Source organism: Musca vetustissima, unplaced genomic scaffold (assembly GCF_032173495.1).
Source record: "Musca vetustissima isolate MV318-11 ecotype Yass unplaced genomic scaffold, APGP_CSIRO_Mvet_v1 utg137912, whole genome shotgun sequence".
NCBI lineage: Eukaryota > Metazoa > Arthropoda > Insecta > Diptera > Muscidae > Musca > Musca vetustissima.
The window spans coordinates 1-17,161 of NW_026872404.1; the positions used below are offsets into that span (position 1 = coordinate 1).

The window sequence follows — 17,161 nt, forward strand, 5'->3', positions numbered from 1 at the left end:
ACAGGAAATGGAGCAAGCGGAAATTTTCATTACCAACTGGCAATAGAAAAAAACAACCTGTAACAAAAATGCAAATGTCAAGAGCAATGACAAGTGAGAGAATGTGCTAGAGAGAGGAATTGTATGGCGACAATAAGAGTTACATTGCTGGGGGAATAAATAAATTATTCTTGTGCGGATTCAGTTGTTGCAGCTTGTTATTGTTGTTGTTGCTGTTTGGTTTTTATAATAATTTATTGTTTATTGCAGACAATTTATGTGCATTACAATGCACTTTACAATTGCTTTAAATTGGAGGACACTTCTGGCAAGTGAGTGGTGTCCTTCTTCATTATTATTAGCAAATGAACAATGAATACAAATTATGGCGCTAAAGTTCAAAAGTCAGTAGTTGTTGGTTCTTGATTTTTTGGGGGGATTTTTTTTTTTTGTTATGAGGATAATTTCCAGTTAAGTCGATTTCCAGGAATTTATTTTCACAAAAATATTATATTGAAACTAACATGATTTTCTTTTTATTTTATATTTACGTAAGTCCTGTAAAAGAACAGTCAGACGATTTTTTTTGAAGGGTGGAAGTTTTGTACGTGTTTTTGTTGTTGACTTTACTATTTGTTCATCTTGTATTCCATCTAAGTATCAATTTTCTTTCTTTTGTTTATATTTCTTGCACTTTTCACATTTTCTTTCAAGGACTTTAAGGCAACAGAAAATCACTTTCGATTAGTATCGTTGTAATGGTGGACCGACACATTCGAACACTCACACACATACACACACGTATCAATGAATTTGCGTATCAATGGAAAAAAATGCTAGGGCTGGCCTCTGTGGTCCATGTGTGCGTTTGGGTATGTGTATACATATGTTTGTTGGTATAACTTTATACTACAATACACACGCACATACGTTCGGTCAGCTTGCATAAAACCAATATCGTACACACTCACTCACACACACTCCCACCAACACCTTCACATCAAATCAATTGTGTACTTTTACTTTCTTTTACGTCTTGATTTTGTTTTACTTTCTCTATTGTTGTTGTTTTTGTTGTTCTGTTGCTATTATTAATGTTGAAGCTTTCCGCTAGAACTTTTCTTATTACTTCAAAGTAAATATTTGGCCTTTTTTGCTGTTGCTGCTATTGCTATTGTTGTTGTTGTTTGGGAGGTAATATTTTATTTATTTGAAATCGTCATCATAGCCAACATCACTTAGGCACCAATCATCAACACCATTGTTATCAACAAATGGACAATAAATTGTAACACAAACACACATACATACACAAAACAAACATAATATATTGCTTGACGAAAAAAAATAACATTTGTTTAAGAAAAAAAAAGAAAAAAATCTACCATTACACCAACGCACTTCAATTTTAGGCTTTTATTTTCTGTTATTGTTGTTGTTGTACATTTTCTGCAGCCACTGTTTTGCTAGAATTCCTTCACAAGAAATGTCTCTATGGAGACATAACCACCGTCTGAAGGAATTTCCTTTTGTATCCGCTACCGTTTCTATGCACGACCGTAACGCTCAAAACTCCACCACGAACTGATGATAAAAATTCTATCACAAGTCTTTTTTACATTGTTATACAAAATGTGTACATGTGTATTTTTGTTGTTCATTCGCTTGCTGGTACATACGCTCTCGCTATTGCTCTCTCTCTCGCCAATTCACTAAACTCTGGAAGACCTTTGTTATTCATTCACATAAAAAGCCTTTGAATGTTTGGGAGATTGACTAGCTTTTGTACAGTGATGGAAAATACATTGAATTTGGAAACGTACAGAACTTGTAATATCTGGGTAAAGGGCTGTATTGAAATTAAACGTAAAAATGAAAATCCAACATGAAGATTTTACAGTTGTAAAAAATATAAAAAAGTACTTTACTGAGATCTAGGTACTCAATATTATGTAGGGCAAAAAAAAAATGTCCCATAAACTTCCAATTTATAGGGTTATACCATAGACAGACGACAGCCTTAATTTGCATTAAAAAATACTTAATTTGAATTAATATTTACCCCTGACAGACGAGAGTTTCTGCATTTACGAAACATTTTTTTGCTACAAAACAAACGTTTGTCTGTGTGTAGTATGAACATTTTTTACATTTGTTTCGATATTTTTCGGGATTACATCTATAGGAGATATATACATGACATAAAGGAGGAATAGTGACTATCATCTTAGCAAAACAGCTCCCAATTTAAAAAATGGTTGAAATTTGCCTTCATTTCATATTTTTATTTTCATAAATATAAATAAATTTGACAAGAAACAATTAATTTTCGACAGCATTGCCATATTGAAATTGCCTAATTCATTGCCTGTCAAACTAAATTTTTAAACCTATTTTTTTCATTTTAGGTAAAAATCTGACATTGACGAAAATGGAACGCTTAACTATCTCACTACGCATGATCAAAACCAGCTACAACCAGTAAGGAAAGTTCAAAAGTCGGACGGGGCCGACTATATGATCCACCTCACAATTTTGTACATATGTATGTATACAAGAGATGATCTTAAGATCCCTTTTGTATGGTACTGTTAGATATATACAGATATTAACCAAGAACAACATACGTCATTCTCTAATAATTTTGGTCGTATAGGTACAAAACAAGTTGATAGAATAAAAGTAACTGAAATGAAATCGGACAAATTTAAATATGAGGCCTATATAGACATTTGAAACTATTTAAATCAAATCGTACACATGTCATTTTTACACCCTCCACCATAGTATGGAGGGTATATTCATTTTGTCATTCCGTTTGTAACTCATCGAAATTTTCATTTCCGACCCTATAAAGTATATATATTCTTGATCAGGGTAAAATTCTAAGACGATCTAGCCATGTCCGTCCGTCTGTTGTAATCACACTATCTGAAGGAATTGAGATAGGGTGCTGACATTTTGCAATTTGTCTGCAGGCAGGTCAAGTTCGAAGATGGGATATATCGGTCCACGTTTAGGCATAGCTCCCAAATAAGGGTACCCCCAATTTTCGGTATTTTGGAGTTCATGACGTGTTTCTCAACCAAATTCGCTGAAATTTGGTACGTTGGGTTCTTATTGGGTACTAAATGTCTCCACAAAAAAATTAAGTGTATAGGTCCACTTTTTCTGGTAACTGCCATATAACAGCACCTCCTAATTTTCAGTATTTTGGGGGTTTTGATCGTATTTTTCCACCGAATTGGCTGTAATTTAGTATTTTGAGTTCTTAATAGGTACGAAATCTCTCCACAAAAAATTATGTATATAGGTACATTTTTTCGGATAGCCCCCATATAAGGGTACTCCCCAATTTTCGGTATTTTGGGGTTCTTGAGCGCGTTTTTCAACCGAATTCGCTGCAATTTGGTACTTTTTAGTCGTACATGGTAACAAATCTCCCCACCAAAAATTATTAATATTCGTCCCCTTTTTGGGGTAGTCCCCATATAACCCCCTTTTTATACCCTCGACCATAGTATGGAGGGTATATTAATTTAATTTTTTCCGTTTGTAACTCATCGAAATAATTATTTCCGACCCTTTAAAGTACATATATTCTTCATCAGCGTAATATTCTATGACGATATAGCCATGTCCGTATGTCTGTCCGGTATTTTGTGGTTCATGAGCGCGTTTTTCAACCGAATTCGCTGAAATTTTATACATTGGTTTATTATTGGGTAACAACTATCTCCACTAAAAATTATAAATATCATTTCATCATAAAAAACTAGAACTTAAGGTTCGATAATGAAGGGAGGTAACAAGACGAGTGGGCCGATATTCCCCATCTTCGAGCTTCAACTATGTTTGGAAGAAATAATAAGATTGGCAACGTTTGGATGAAATCAAAATCATCTGAAAAATCAAAATCATCAAATTTGGCCCAAAGAAACATGGAGTCTAGAACCAATATTTCTATGAGTCATATTTTCACCGCGTGAAAGTGTATACACCCTCATTAGCCTTAAGGCTGAGGGTATAATTATCCATTAAAAATTTCTGAAATTTTTATTATGGTTTACATAATCGGTTTGTAGAAATGTCGGTATAGATCCACTTTTTGGTATTTCCCCTATATTTTCATTTCAAGTGCCTGTCAGTATATCTATGGTGGAGGGTATCCAAAGTTCGGCCCGGCCGTACGCTTTTCTCTTGTTGGGGTTATCCTCATATAGCTGTATTCCACCATTTCTGATTTACATATAGGCCCCATATATTGTTTAGTCCGATTTTATGTGAATGGAGCACCAAATAGTCAAATTTAGGCCGATTGCCACAATATTTTGCACAGCGTACTGAATTATGCTCAAATTTATGTATGCGAAATTTTGTTGGAATCGGTTCAGACTTAGGTATAGCTTCCATATATATTTTCGTCCGATTCTATGTAGATGGTGCTCCTCGCTGTTCTATATTCACGAAATTTAGCAGCAGGTATGGCATGCTTGTTATACCCTTCACTACACTGTGGTACAGGGTGTTATGTCTTTGTGCATATGTTTGTAACAGCCAAGGAATCGAGATAAGCCCATGGTTCCTTTTGAGAATAAGTATAGAATCACTTTCTGATTCGATTTATGCATGTCCGTCCGTCTGTAAATGTTAAATTGTAAACAAAGTACAGGTCGCATTTATGATCCGATTTTGATGAAATTTGGCACAAGGACGAACCATATTGAAATTGCAATATCAGATTTAGATATTGCACCCATATACAGTTTAGTCCGATTTTATGTAAATGATGCAGCAAACTCCCGATATTTGTCCGATTGGGACAAAATTCTGCACAGAGTACTGAATTAGGTCCAGACTGATGTCTGCGAAGTTTAGTTAAAGTCGGTTCAGATTTAGATATAGCTCCCATATATAGTTTCGTCCGATTTTTTGTGAATGATACACCAAACTCCCAATATTTGCCCGATTGAGCAAAATTTTGCATAGCGAATGCAATTGAGGATCTGCTAAATATTGACCGTTCATTACCATGACATGGCGTCTAGAGCGACTAGACAAAAACAAAGTTTTCGGTCTATTTCATCACCGAAATATTATATGCTCATCATCGAAAATTATAGGCGTCGTCCTTGACAATGACCTTAACCACATGCAAAATTCACTAGCCATCAGTGATACATTTTCGCCCTTTAGTGGGGTAATGGTAATACTAAACAATATAAGAATACACACCCCCGATAAAGATTAAGCATAACTCTCGCATCGGGGTACGTACATCAATATAATGGGGATCAATTTAAAGGTCAGTCACTTCTCTTGAATATACTGTGGACTTTTCGAGCCTATATCCTTCATTACTTACATATATACGCCACGGTATGCAAATTTTGGCATTTTTCACACAAAATTCTTCACCAAAACAGTTATGCTTATTCCATAGACCCTTTATCTGTGTAAAATTCGGGTAATAATTGTGGGCTCTAGTGCAACCAGAAAACTGACTAAAATAACGTTTTTTTTGTCGATTTAATTCACTAAAAACTAATCGATCATTATAAAAAACATAAGGGTCTTCTTTGGTCAAAACAAGTTCAACATTCTAAATTTCATGACGAATGGACCATATTTGTGGTTTATATCTTGTTTACAAATTATAATGGACTCTGTTAGTCAAGATATGGTATAGAAAAAAATGTATCTAGGACCAATATTTCGGAGAATGTCAGCCACTTCGTTGGGAAAATGAGGCAAAAACTTTACAAAATACCGAACGAAAGGCGAATCCTTTATTATATGGGGTTATTTCTTGGCCTTACGTCGAAAAACTTCTGCAAAGTGAAATGTATGTAATTTACGTCAACGTTTCTGACGGACCATCTCTGCTTTAGGTAGTTACGAACATTATTTTGTAACTTCTTTGTAACGAAAAAGTTCAATAGTACAAACTTTTCCATCCCTGGCGTTAGAACAGCGGGAAAAAATAATCAATTCAATTGCCCTCTCTTAATAGACTTTATTCTTTGCATAGAGTGGGACGATAAGCTTTATCTTTCTGGCTATGATAGGCCGTAGTTATCTTTATGGTTTGTTACAGTTACAATATTGTAAATAAAGGATATCTTACAAAGCATTAAACGAAGCACAACATACAAGGAACGAATGAAACCGGTTTCCAATTAAGAGCAATAAAAGGGAGATAGTGTTGTTAATAACAAGACAAATATTTTTTACGTCTCTCTAGTAATGGAATTTATAAATATAAATTTTTAATAATTTAATAATGTCTAATAAGATTTAAAAAATCCAGGGAAAACATAAAAAATTCTTACGAATTATTTGTCTTTCATCTCTACTAAATAACTTTCACTCTCTCTCTCCATATCCATTGTTATCATTTATGTATTGTCAACAACAACAAAAAACAACAACACCAATATATCAATATATATATCCTGTTATCATGTGTTGCGCTGTGTTTGTATAACATCAACAGGACTCCATAGCAGACTCGTACAAGTAGTTTCCAATTATATATTTAAAGGCTTTTGTTTATTTATATAATAACAAGGGGTGTATCTGTGGAATTCACCACACTTATTGGCTCTCGCCATCTAACTCTCATTCTCTTGTTCTCAGTTACAAGCTAAAACTGAGTGCATGTGTCTCTTCTGGGGTAGTTTATAAACAAACACCTGTAGTCAATTCCAAAAAGCTTTTGCGGCTTTTACTTTTACAAAAAAGGATTGCCAGGTTTTGTGTTAATGTTGGTTAAGTTTAAACGTTATCTATTTACGATTGTGAATTTTAAAAATTATAGTCTGTTAAAGAAAAAAGTAGGTTTCAAGATTTATTTATAAGGTAACCCTGTATGGCCAGTTGAAGTCTTTTTTGTATGCAATGTCTATAAGAAATATTTATGATAATATTTATTCTATTAAAAATATTTATGTACAATATTTTACTAATGGTGCAATTTACAGGGTAATTGCTAAACCCAACTGATGCGATTTCAACGCAATGCTTGTATCAAATTATGCAGCAGGAAAATTTAGTACGTATTAACTTTGAAATTATTCTTTACTTCAGATTAAATTTTTAAAATGAATCGGAATGGATCAAATATATTGCAAAATCTGGTATGAAAAGTAGATAAAAACGTCGCTAAATTCGACCTGACCAAAAATTTTCCCCTCCACTGTGTTGAGCTAGGATCTTAAACTTATAGAGATAATTTCAATGATATTTTCCACCATTCAAACTACAACCACTTTGGTGAAGGATATGTCAAAAGATGGTCACATATTGAAACCCACAATGTCAAATTGCATTTACTTTGGTGGAAATGTGAAAACTTTAAATAAAAACCTTAATAATACTGAAAAGGGTGCAGAGTCATTATATGGAAATTATTCTGCAATTCTAATGCCAACTACGTCCACTCCAATGGGAAAATGTGTTTAAAACCTTAAAAATGCCGAACATAGCGCGGTGACGCTATATGGGGAAATATGCCAAGAAAGAAGAAAAAAATGAGAAGCATGAGAACCCAAATTATCAAATCAGAGCCAAATCGGTTGAAAGCGTTCTCAAATTTATACGGAAGCTAACCCGAAACATGAGCCAACATTGATCATTTGTATAATTAATTGGTATTTCTCTTTGTAATACATCAAAATAATCATTTGCGATCCTTCGTCTGTATGTATGTCCGTCCTCACTCTAGTCTCTAAACTAATTGGGATAGATCGGCAAAATTTTGTCTTTTGTCTCCATTCAAGTCAAGTTCGAAGGTGGGCTATATCGGTCCACATTTAGACATAGCTCCCATATAAGGGTACTCCTAATTTTCGGTATTATGGTGGTTTTGAGCGCATTTTCAATAGAATTCGCTGAAATTTGATGCATTGGTAGAGGAAAATGATAAGTATAGATCCACTTTTTCTCGTAGCCTCACATAACGGAACCCACCCATTTTCAGTATTTTGGAAATGGAAATGGTTTGCCAAATTTCGTGTATATGGAACAGATTAAATAAAATATATATGCAAAATTTCAATTTTCTATCTTCAATATTGAGAACTCTATCGTAATTTCAACAGAAGAGAGCTAAATTAGAATTTAACCGGCAGGCCCGTCATTAAACGGTCTGTAGTAAATACGTAGCTATGGGGAATTATTTATTAACATGTGAAAAAGCGTTAAGTTCGGAACATTCCAAAAAATTGACAAATACTGACATTTCTTCCAAGCGATTGTTATAAACACAAAATGCATACTTCATCAGTTTTTTAATGGAAATTTTTCATAAAATCTTAAAAACCAAAACGTGGACCGATATGGAATAGGGATGCGTAGTCGAGCGCAAAAGTCGACTTTTAGACTTTCGATTTTTGCCTCTGACCAAAAAGTCGATTTTTAGACTTTTTGATTTTTGCCTTTAACTAAAAAGTCGACTTTACGATCTTTCGATTTTGTCAAAACTGTTCAAAATCGATTTCCGACTTTTACTGACTTCTGCAAGATCGACTAAAAATTTGATTTTTATATGAATTATTGTGAACAGATAAAATAAAGTTCCGGATAGTGCAATTTTTGGGCAATTTGAGTTTTGTGATAAAAAAAAAACACAGTATTTATTAAGAAAATCGAAAGTCGACTTTACGATTTTCTCATAGATAAAAAGTCGATTTCGACTTTTAGACTTTTCAATACATAAAGTCGATTAATCGATTAGTCGAAAGCGATTTACTTATCGCTAATATGGAAAACGCATGGAAGGGTGGTACATGTGTATAGAATACTCAAAAAAAATTCTGAAATTTAGAGGGCAAAGTATTCACCAACAGACACAGGATTTTATTTCGGATGGAGGCTGATTGTTCAATTTTCATATTGAACATTTTTAACAATTTTAATATATACAAGTGAAAACCAGTAAGGAAAGTAGTAAAGTCGGACTGAGCCGCTATATGATACCCTTCACCACTTTGAGTATATTCAACATATGCGATATATGATCTTTATCTAAATGTGAACCGAATTAAATCAATCTATACACATATTGATAGATATGAAGACGTTTGTTTGCAATAGGACAAAATTATGTAAATCGATTTAAAACAAATCTCAATCGGACACCCATTAATAATTTGGAGACCAATCAGGATGTCTGCATTTCAACAAAAAGCAATTAAAATTTCGTGCCAATCTAATAAACATTAGGATTTTGGTGCACCATTTACTTGAAATCGGGCGAAAGTATATATGGAAGCTATATCTAAGTCTGCACCGATTTCAACGATTAGGGTTAAACTAACGGCCATGATTTTTTGTCCATGATGTGTAATTTTTTTAAAGTCGGACGAAAAAATATATGGGAGCTATATCCAAATCGGAACCGATTTCAGCGAAACTTGCCAAACGTTAAGCTATACTAACTTCAGTATGCTGTTCAAAATGTTGCTCAATAATGCTGTTCAATAATACCCTGTACCACAGTGTGGTGAAGGGTATAGAAAGCGTTAAGTTCGGCCGGGCCGAACTTTGGATATGCTTTACCACAGTTATTTTTACTTGAAATGAAATATAGGAAATATATACCAGAAAGTAAACCTAAACCGACAATTCTATCAATCGATTGATGTAAATCATACTGTACCCCAGATATAAATTTAAGCAATATGTAAAGAGGATTTTTCCTAAGATCTTAAAACTTCAAAACGAGGACTGATATAGAAAACGCATGGTAGAATTTGGATTATGAACGCCTCAAAGTTCGTATCCGAGCTGGACTGCTATGATATATATGGGACAATTGCATTGGATGACTCTTAAAACGTAAAGTTTATTTGTCATAAACGACAATGGGGGTGATGCCAATGTTATTTGTAACATAGTAAATGTAGTAGGATACTAGCACCTGCATGCCGCACTAATTACATTAATATTTTCATTTTTGAAATTTTCAATATATGTCCATGTTTTGATATACACCGTTACAAAGAAAATATGGGATTAGCGCTTTTTATTAGGAAACACGATACCGACCACTTCACAAAGTCCTTTGGCTTTCCATTGATGGTAAATTAATTTTTATCCCGAAATTTTCAAAGTTTTGATTTCGAAACATACCAGTTTTTGAAAATGATAATTCCGCTACTTCTAAATTTAAGACATGACAATTATTTGCATTGTATTTAAAATCTCATAACCTCAATAATGAATTGACTTAAATTTCCACCTTTTTTCTATAGTTATATTATGAGAGATCTCGCTTCATTTAATTCGATCTCTCTAGGGGCTTAATCAATAAACAATACGCAAATATTGATTTAACTTGTGAGAGTTTACTATCTCAGGAATGTTAATTGCATTTGACATTTGTATATTTTATATTAATTAATAAATTAGTTTTAGAAGTAGTTAACTACAAAGAAACTAAAAGTCTGTCCGGGTCGAAATTTCCATACCCTACACCATTTTTATTCTAACAGTTATTTTCAATAAAATTTTTCAACTTTACGCAGAGCTATACCGCCCTACAGTGAATCATTTTGAGATCTACATATAGAGAATATCACAGAAAAGTGGACTAGGAAAGCGGACAGGAAACCACAAATTCTGCTTTGCAACCAAATTTTTTTTATAAAATCTCAAAATTCCGATGTTTGGGGGTATTGATATGTGGAATGTAATGTATTTTTTGTACCAACTTTGAACATAACGTTCATTACTTATTGTAGATTTTGTGTATGTGTAGGGTCACAACAAATGCTATTTTAATAAACTAATTGATCTGGGACAAACAAAACGCATACGAAACAATATGAACAAGAGCGCTTCCATGAGATTCTTATCGAGTGATATGGACAATGCGATTGTTAGCCATAAAAAAAAGGCATTCGGCCATAATGGCGACCATTTAAGTACGAACAACCCTTTTTTTGAGTTAAACACTCAAAGCGTATCGGTGGCGGAAGTATTGTGGCACAGAAATACGACCTAAATTTATTTTTGATTAAAAAAAGAGAAGAAAGTTTAAACTAACTAATAATAACAATGAATGTGTTTATTTTAACATTTTCACTGGTAAATAAATGAAATTAAGATGAATTATGAAGACTTGCATAATAAAATTTAAAAAAAAATGCGCGAAAAAATGAGTAAAACCATTAATAGTTCAGCATTTTTTTGTATGGACCTTGACATGGATATCATATTAATTCAGACCGATTCCTCCAATAAATAGTAAATAAATAAAAGTGATCTATTAATCATATTGTAATGCAGAAAAAATATGTATGGGAGCATGCTACACTTATTTCGGATTTGCAATGGGTACTTTATATATTTCTGACCAAGATAGCGCAAAATGTTAATTTACGACATGTGAGATTTAAAAAGTTTGACTTGAATAATCAATTTGTGAAAAAATGGAATTTACTTGTGAACATTTTCGAGCGCTAGTTTTCTTTCGATGTGGATTTGGCCGGTTTGTTCTCGTTGTATCTCAAATAATTTGACAATAACCAAAAAATCGCGTTGATTGTTGTAACGAATTTTTGAAAACTAGTTCTTCAACTTTTCATAACCTCCAATATTTGGGGGCTACGACATGGTAAACTGCTGCCAGGGTAAAACGAAAAAAACTACCATACTACAGACACGCAGTCTGGACAGTGTGGGCTGGAATAGGACAAAATGAAGAGTAACATTTATATGAGAAAATCGTTGAAACATGTAATTATATTGAAAATGTTCAAAGAGGAAATTATGTTTATCCTAAAAAGTTTGGCAGAGATGCATACATACCTTGCGGCCTTACTCCACGGTGCGATAAACATCAGTAGTACAATGCGTCAACCAACGCCCCAACACCAAAATACAGGCTCCTTACTTCACCTACTGACAAGCTAGATCCACAGACCTAGGTCCTGAGACCCCTTGTACCGAAACCTTCGGCCAGGTTCATAGCATTAGAGCACCAAACAGTTGGAAACTGGTCCCCTATAGACCATAGACGCTTCTTAGCCAAAGCTACTATCATTGGAACTCATATTTGCAGTCTCTCTACAATGGAATAATCGGTGAAAGTAGATAATAAACATAATTAACCACCAACATCTTACGAAATCGGTAGCCACCATACATCTCAACAATCCCAACAATTGCTTCACAAGTCTGTTATTTCGATAATGGTTCCCCACAGACTAACCTCTGCACGCTTCCATAAATATTGGTAGGCGGATATATTGCCCTATGAGGACCCAAAATATCAAATTACAGCTAATTCGTTTTAATTGCGTACCAAAAAACTCCAAAATATTGCATCTTTGGGTGTACCGTTATACGGGTACTATCTTAAAAAGTAGACCAATGTTGATATACTTTGGTAGTGCGATTTGTGAATATCAAATTACAGCTAATCAGCGATCAGCGCTATATTTCCGCCCTCTAGTGTGGTAATGGGTTACTAAATAATATCTGAGTACATAAGCACCGGTAAATATTTAAGTGTAACTCCCACATCCGAGAACATACGACAATATAATTGGTATCAATTTAATGGTCAGCCCCTCCTCTTGGATATACTATCAACTTCTCGGGTCTATGTTCTTTAGGAGTAAATATATACGCCATAGAATCCAAATTTTTTAATTTTTCACACAAAAGCCAAGGTCCATTTGATTCGCTAAATATTGACCGATCTTTATCAAGACAGGCATGTTTATTCTTTGGCCCGATCCCCTTCTCCATGTAAAATTTCACGATGTTCGGGCCATAATTGCGGACTCTGGAGCGACCAGAAAAGCCGGCAAAAAATTAGTATTTGGTCCATTTCACCCCTAAATATTAACCGATCATTACCAGAAACAATAGGGGTCGTCATTGGACAGAACCCATCCTACATGCAAAATTTCGTGAAGATTGGTCCATAACTGTGGCCTGTATCTTGTTTACAAATTATAGTGGACAGACGGGCGGACGGACGGACACACATGTCTAGATCGACTCATCTAGTCGAGATATGACGATCGGAATACTTAAAAGTGGGTCTGGGACCAATATTTCGCGGCTTTACAAACTCTTGGGGCTTCACAAAGCTATAATACCCTGACAACATAGTTGCGTAGGTTATAAATATCAAACTTGCAAAAATCCCTAAAATTCCGAATATTTTGGGGTAATGGAAATGCCACCAGTGTACGGTGGCCAAAAATAATGCAACTGAAATTGCAACTGAATAAATTACCTGTAAAAGTTTTAAAAATAAAATTATGGTGAAAAATGGACCAATTTTTTGTTTGGTCAAAAATATAGCAACTTTTTGATTTTTTCTTAAAAATAAGCAACTTTTGCTAGTAATACGTATACTGTCGATACGAATTATTTTTGATTATGGCAGCACATATACGAGACATTGAAGCAATAAAAGGCTCAGTTAAAACCATCTTTTTGTACCCTTCGCAACACTCCTTGTGCATATGTTTGAACAGGCAAAAGGAAACTATATAGACACATGGTTCCTCTTGAGAATATGCATAGAATCACTTTTTAAGTCGATTTATCCATGTCCGTCCGTCCGTCTATCCGTCCATGTTAAATTGTAAACGAAGGACAGGTCGCATTTATGATTCGAATTGGATGAAATTTGGAATAGGTCACTTATTTGGTCCAAGGACGAACCCTATTGTGAAAAATAGGTTCCGATTTAGATATAGCTCCCATATATAGTTATAATTATAGTTAAATGGTGCACCAAAGTCCCTAAATATCTTTAGATTTGCATGAAATTTGGCACAGCGTACAGAATTAAGTTTAGAGTTATGTGTGCTATGTTTCGTGAAAATCGGTTTAGATTTAGATATAGCTCCCAAACATATTTCCTTCCGATTTTATGTAAATGGGGTACCAAAGTCCCTTTTTTCTTTCGATTTGCACGAAATTTGGCACAGCGTACAGAATTAAGTCTAAAGTAATGTGTGCTAAGTTAGCTAATAAAGCTCCCATATATAGTTTCGTCCGATTTTTTGTAAATGGTGCACCAAAGTCTCTATATATTTTTCGATTTGCACAAACTTTAGCATAGCGTACTGAATTAAGTGCAAAATTGTGTGTGTTAAGTTTCTTGAAAATCGGTTCAGATTTAGATATAGCTCCCATATGTATTTTCCTCCGATTCTGTTTCTTGACATTGAACTTTACCAGTTTAGGCCAAAACGTACAGACCTGACTTGGCACCCAATGATTACATTTTATTAATGAGTACTGTTCTACCCGAGTGGGAAAAGTGATGCATAGTAAATTAAGACTTAATTCCGAAATAAAATTGAAGAAAATATATATTACAGCTACAAATTTAAAAATTCAGAGAAATATTTTAAGATCTTTCAACATTTTCTAACATTTACCTTTTCTTTTTTTTCCAGCTCTATGGCATTATGCCATTCGATCGCCTGAATCCACGTTCAAATATATTCGATTATATACAAATGTATATAATACCGATTTTCTATTTAATCTGCTATGGATTGACAAATTTTGGCTCATTTGGTATTTCACAAAATCCCAGCTGTGATAGTGTGTGCCGGCTGGGAAATGCGTTGTTAATGCATTTGGGTTGTTTCTTATATATTTCGATGCATGCATTGAATTTGTGGCGCCGCAAAAAGTTCTTTATTGTTTTTGAACATACTTTACATGATATCGATGAGAATTTACGAAGATGTGAAGTTGTCAGTGGTTGTGAAAGTGAGATCAAACCAAAGAAGAAGAAACCAAAATATTTATTCTATGGAACATGGATTGTGGTCATATTGGCATTTACGGCATCGTTTTGCTACGATGTTCGAGAGTTGGTGTAGTAAGTTGAATAAAAGCGATAGTCGAAAAAAATCACGTATATATATATTTTTATCCACGAAATTTACGCTTTTAAAAATTTATTTCACGCTTATAAAAAATATTAAAAAAAATCTTACAAAAAAATCCACGCTTATAAAAATGTATTTCACCCTTATAAAGAATATTTAAAAAAATCCACGCTTATAAAAATGTATTTCACCCTTATCAAAAATATTTAAAAAAAACCACGCCTATTTGTAACCTTTAAAAAATATTTTAAAAAATCCACGCCTCATACAGGTCCTTAAAAAAATATATATTTAAAAAAATCCACGCTTATAAAAATGTATTTCACTCTTATAAAAAAATTTTCAAAAATTCACGCTTATAAAAATGTATTTCACGCTTATAAAAAAATTTTAAAAAATTCACGCTTATAAAAAATATTTAAAAAATTAACGCTTATAAAAAATATTTAAAAAATTAACGCTTATAAAAAATATTTAAAAAATTAACGCTTATAAAAAATATTTAAAAAATCCAAGCTCATAAAAAATTTTTAATAAATCCACGCTTATAAAAAATATTTTAAAAATCCACGCTTATAAAAAATATTTAATAAATCCACGCTTATAAAAAATATTTAAAAAATCCACGCTTATAAAAAATATTTAATAAATCCACGCTTATAAAAAATATTTAAAAAATCCACGCTTATAAAAAATTTTTAATAAATCCACGCTTTTAAAAAATATTTTAAAAATCCACGCTTATAAAAAATATTTAAAAAATCCACGCTTATAAAAAATATATAAAAAAATTCACGCTTATAAAAAAATATTTTAAAAAATCCACGCTTATAAAAAATATTTTAAATATTCCACGCTTATAAAAACTATTTTAAAAAATCCAGGTTTATAAAAAATTAAAAAAAATCAACGCTTATAAAAAATATTTTTAAAAAATCTAAGGCTATTAAAATGATTAAAAACAATTCCGTTCCAGTTACTATCACGAATATTTCTTCATAACGTTGATGGTATCAAATTTCCCCTACTCAGCGGCAAGTGTTATGTTGGGCCAATTTATATATTTTGTATCGGAAATATCACAACGTTTTGAAAAACTCAACGAATTATTTGAAAAAATCAGCACGGAGAGTGATCGTAAACATATTCCCTTGATGATATTCGATATAGAGACGGATGTTAAAAAGGATCTGCCACCAAATCAACAAATTCGCCACAGACATTTTGCAGCTACTCGAGAAGAGAGTGATGAACTCAATGATGATTTGGATCAATTTTATGATACTGAAACGATACCCGATGAGGGGTAAGAACAAGACACAACACGTTTTTTTTTTAATTAATACATATTTCTGACTTTTCCAGCCCCTCTTCTGAGAGTAATCTCCCCGATTTGTTTAAATTGCATGATAAAATCCTATCGTTGAGTGTCATCACCAATGCCGAATATGGTCCCCAATCCGTTCCCTATATGGCAGTATGTTTTGTCATCACGATTTTTGGCATCTTCCTGCTGACCAAAGTCTTTTTTGTGGTGGGTGGTAAAAGTCGTTTATTGGATTATGTCATCATTCTGTTCATCGTCTGGAGCCTTACTACCATGGTCGTGGCCTATTTGGTGCTGCGTTTGTGTTGCAATGCCAACGGTTTTTCCAAGCAATCGGCCATGATTGTGCATGAAATCATGCAAAAGAAACCTGCATTTATGTTGGGCAATGACCTGTATTACAACAAAATGAAATCCTTTACGCTGCAATTCCTTCACTGGGAGGGTTATTTTCAATTTAATGGTATTGGCTTGTTCACCTTGGATTACACATTTATATTTTCGGTATGTATATGAGTGTAAAATAGGGAGAGAGGGAGAGGAAACTAGCAATAAATTCTTGTTAAATTAATTCTATTTTTTACAGACTGTTAGTGCCGCTACATCTTATTTGATTGTGTTGTTGCAGTTCGATATGAGCTCTATATTGAAGTCAGAGGGTCTGCTATAATATTGTTATTGAATTACTTTGTTTTAAATAAAATTCGAAATTTCTGTTTCATTCTTCTTTCATTTGGCTGTAACAAAAAATAACTTTACGTTTTTTTTTTTATTTATACAAAATATTTACACCATTAGCTTAAAGCATTATTTTTAGATGTGGTTATATAAAAACCTTATTATAAAACCCGTATTATATATATACGCTATTGAATATATTGCATTAAATACTTATTAAGGCTTAATGTAGTCAAAAACGCAATAAATACCATTCCCGATTGCAGTACGGATAAAAGAATATTTGAAAAATCCGAACTGT

The 17,161-nt window shown here is 33.3% G+C and overlaps 1 protein-coding gene across 1 annotated transcript; it reads left to right on the forward strand.

Annotated features, from left to right (window-relative positions):
- The first annotated feature begins 11,040 nt into the window (after window positions 1-11,040).
- LOC133321608 (gustatory and pheromone receptor 33a-like) lies at window positions 11,041-16,852 on the forward strand. Its single transcript, XM_061531039.1, has 5 exons — window positions 11,041-11,070; window positions 14,412-14,845; window positions 15,832-16,161; window positions 16,221-16,686; window positions 16,769-16,852. Exons 1-5 carry the CDS (start codon window positions 11,041-11,043, stop codon window positions 16,850-16,852), a joined length of 1,344 nt encoding a protein of 447 aa, XP_061387023.1.
- Window positions 16,853-17,161: the final 309 nt, after the last annotated feature.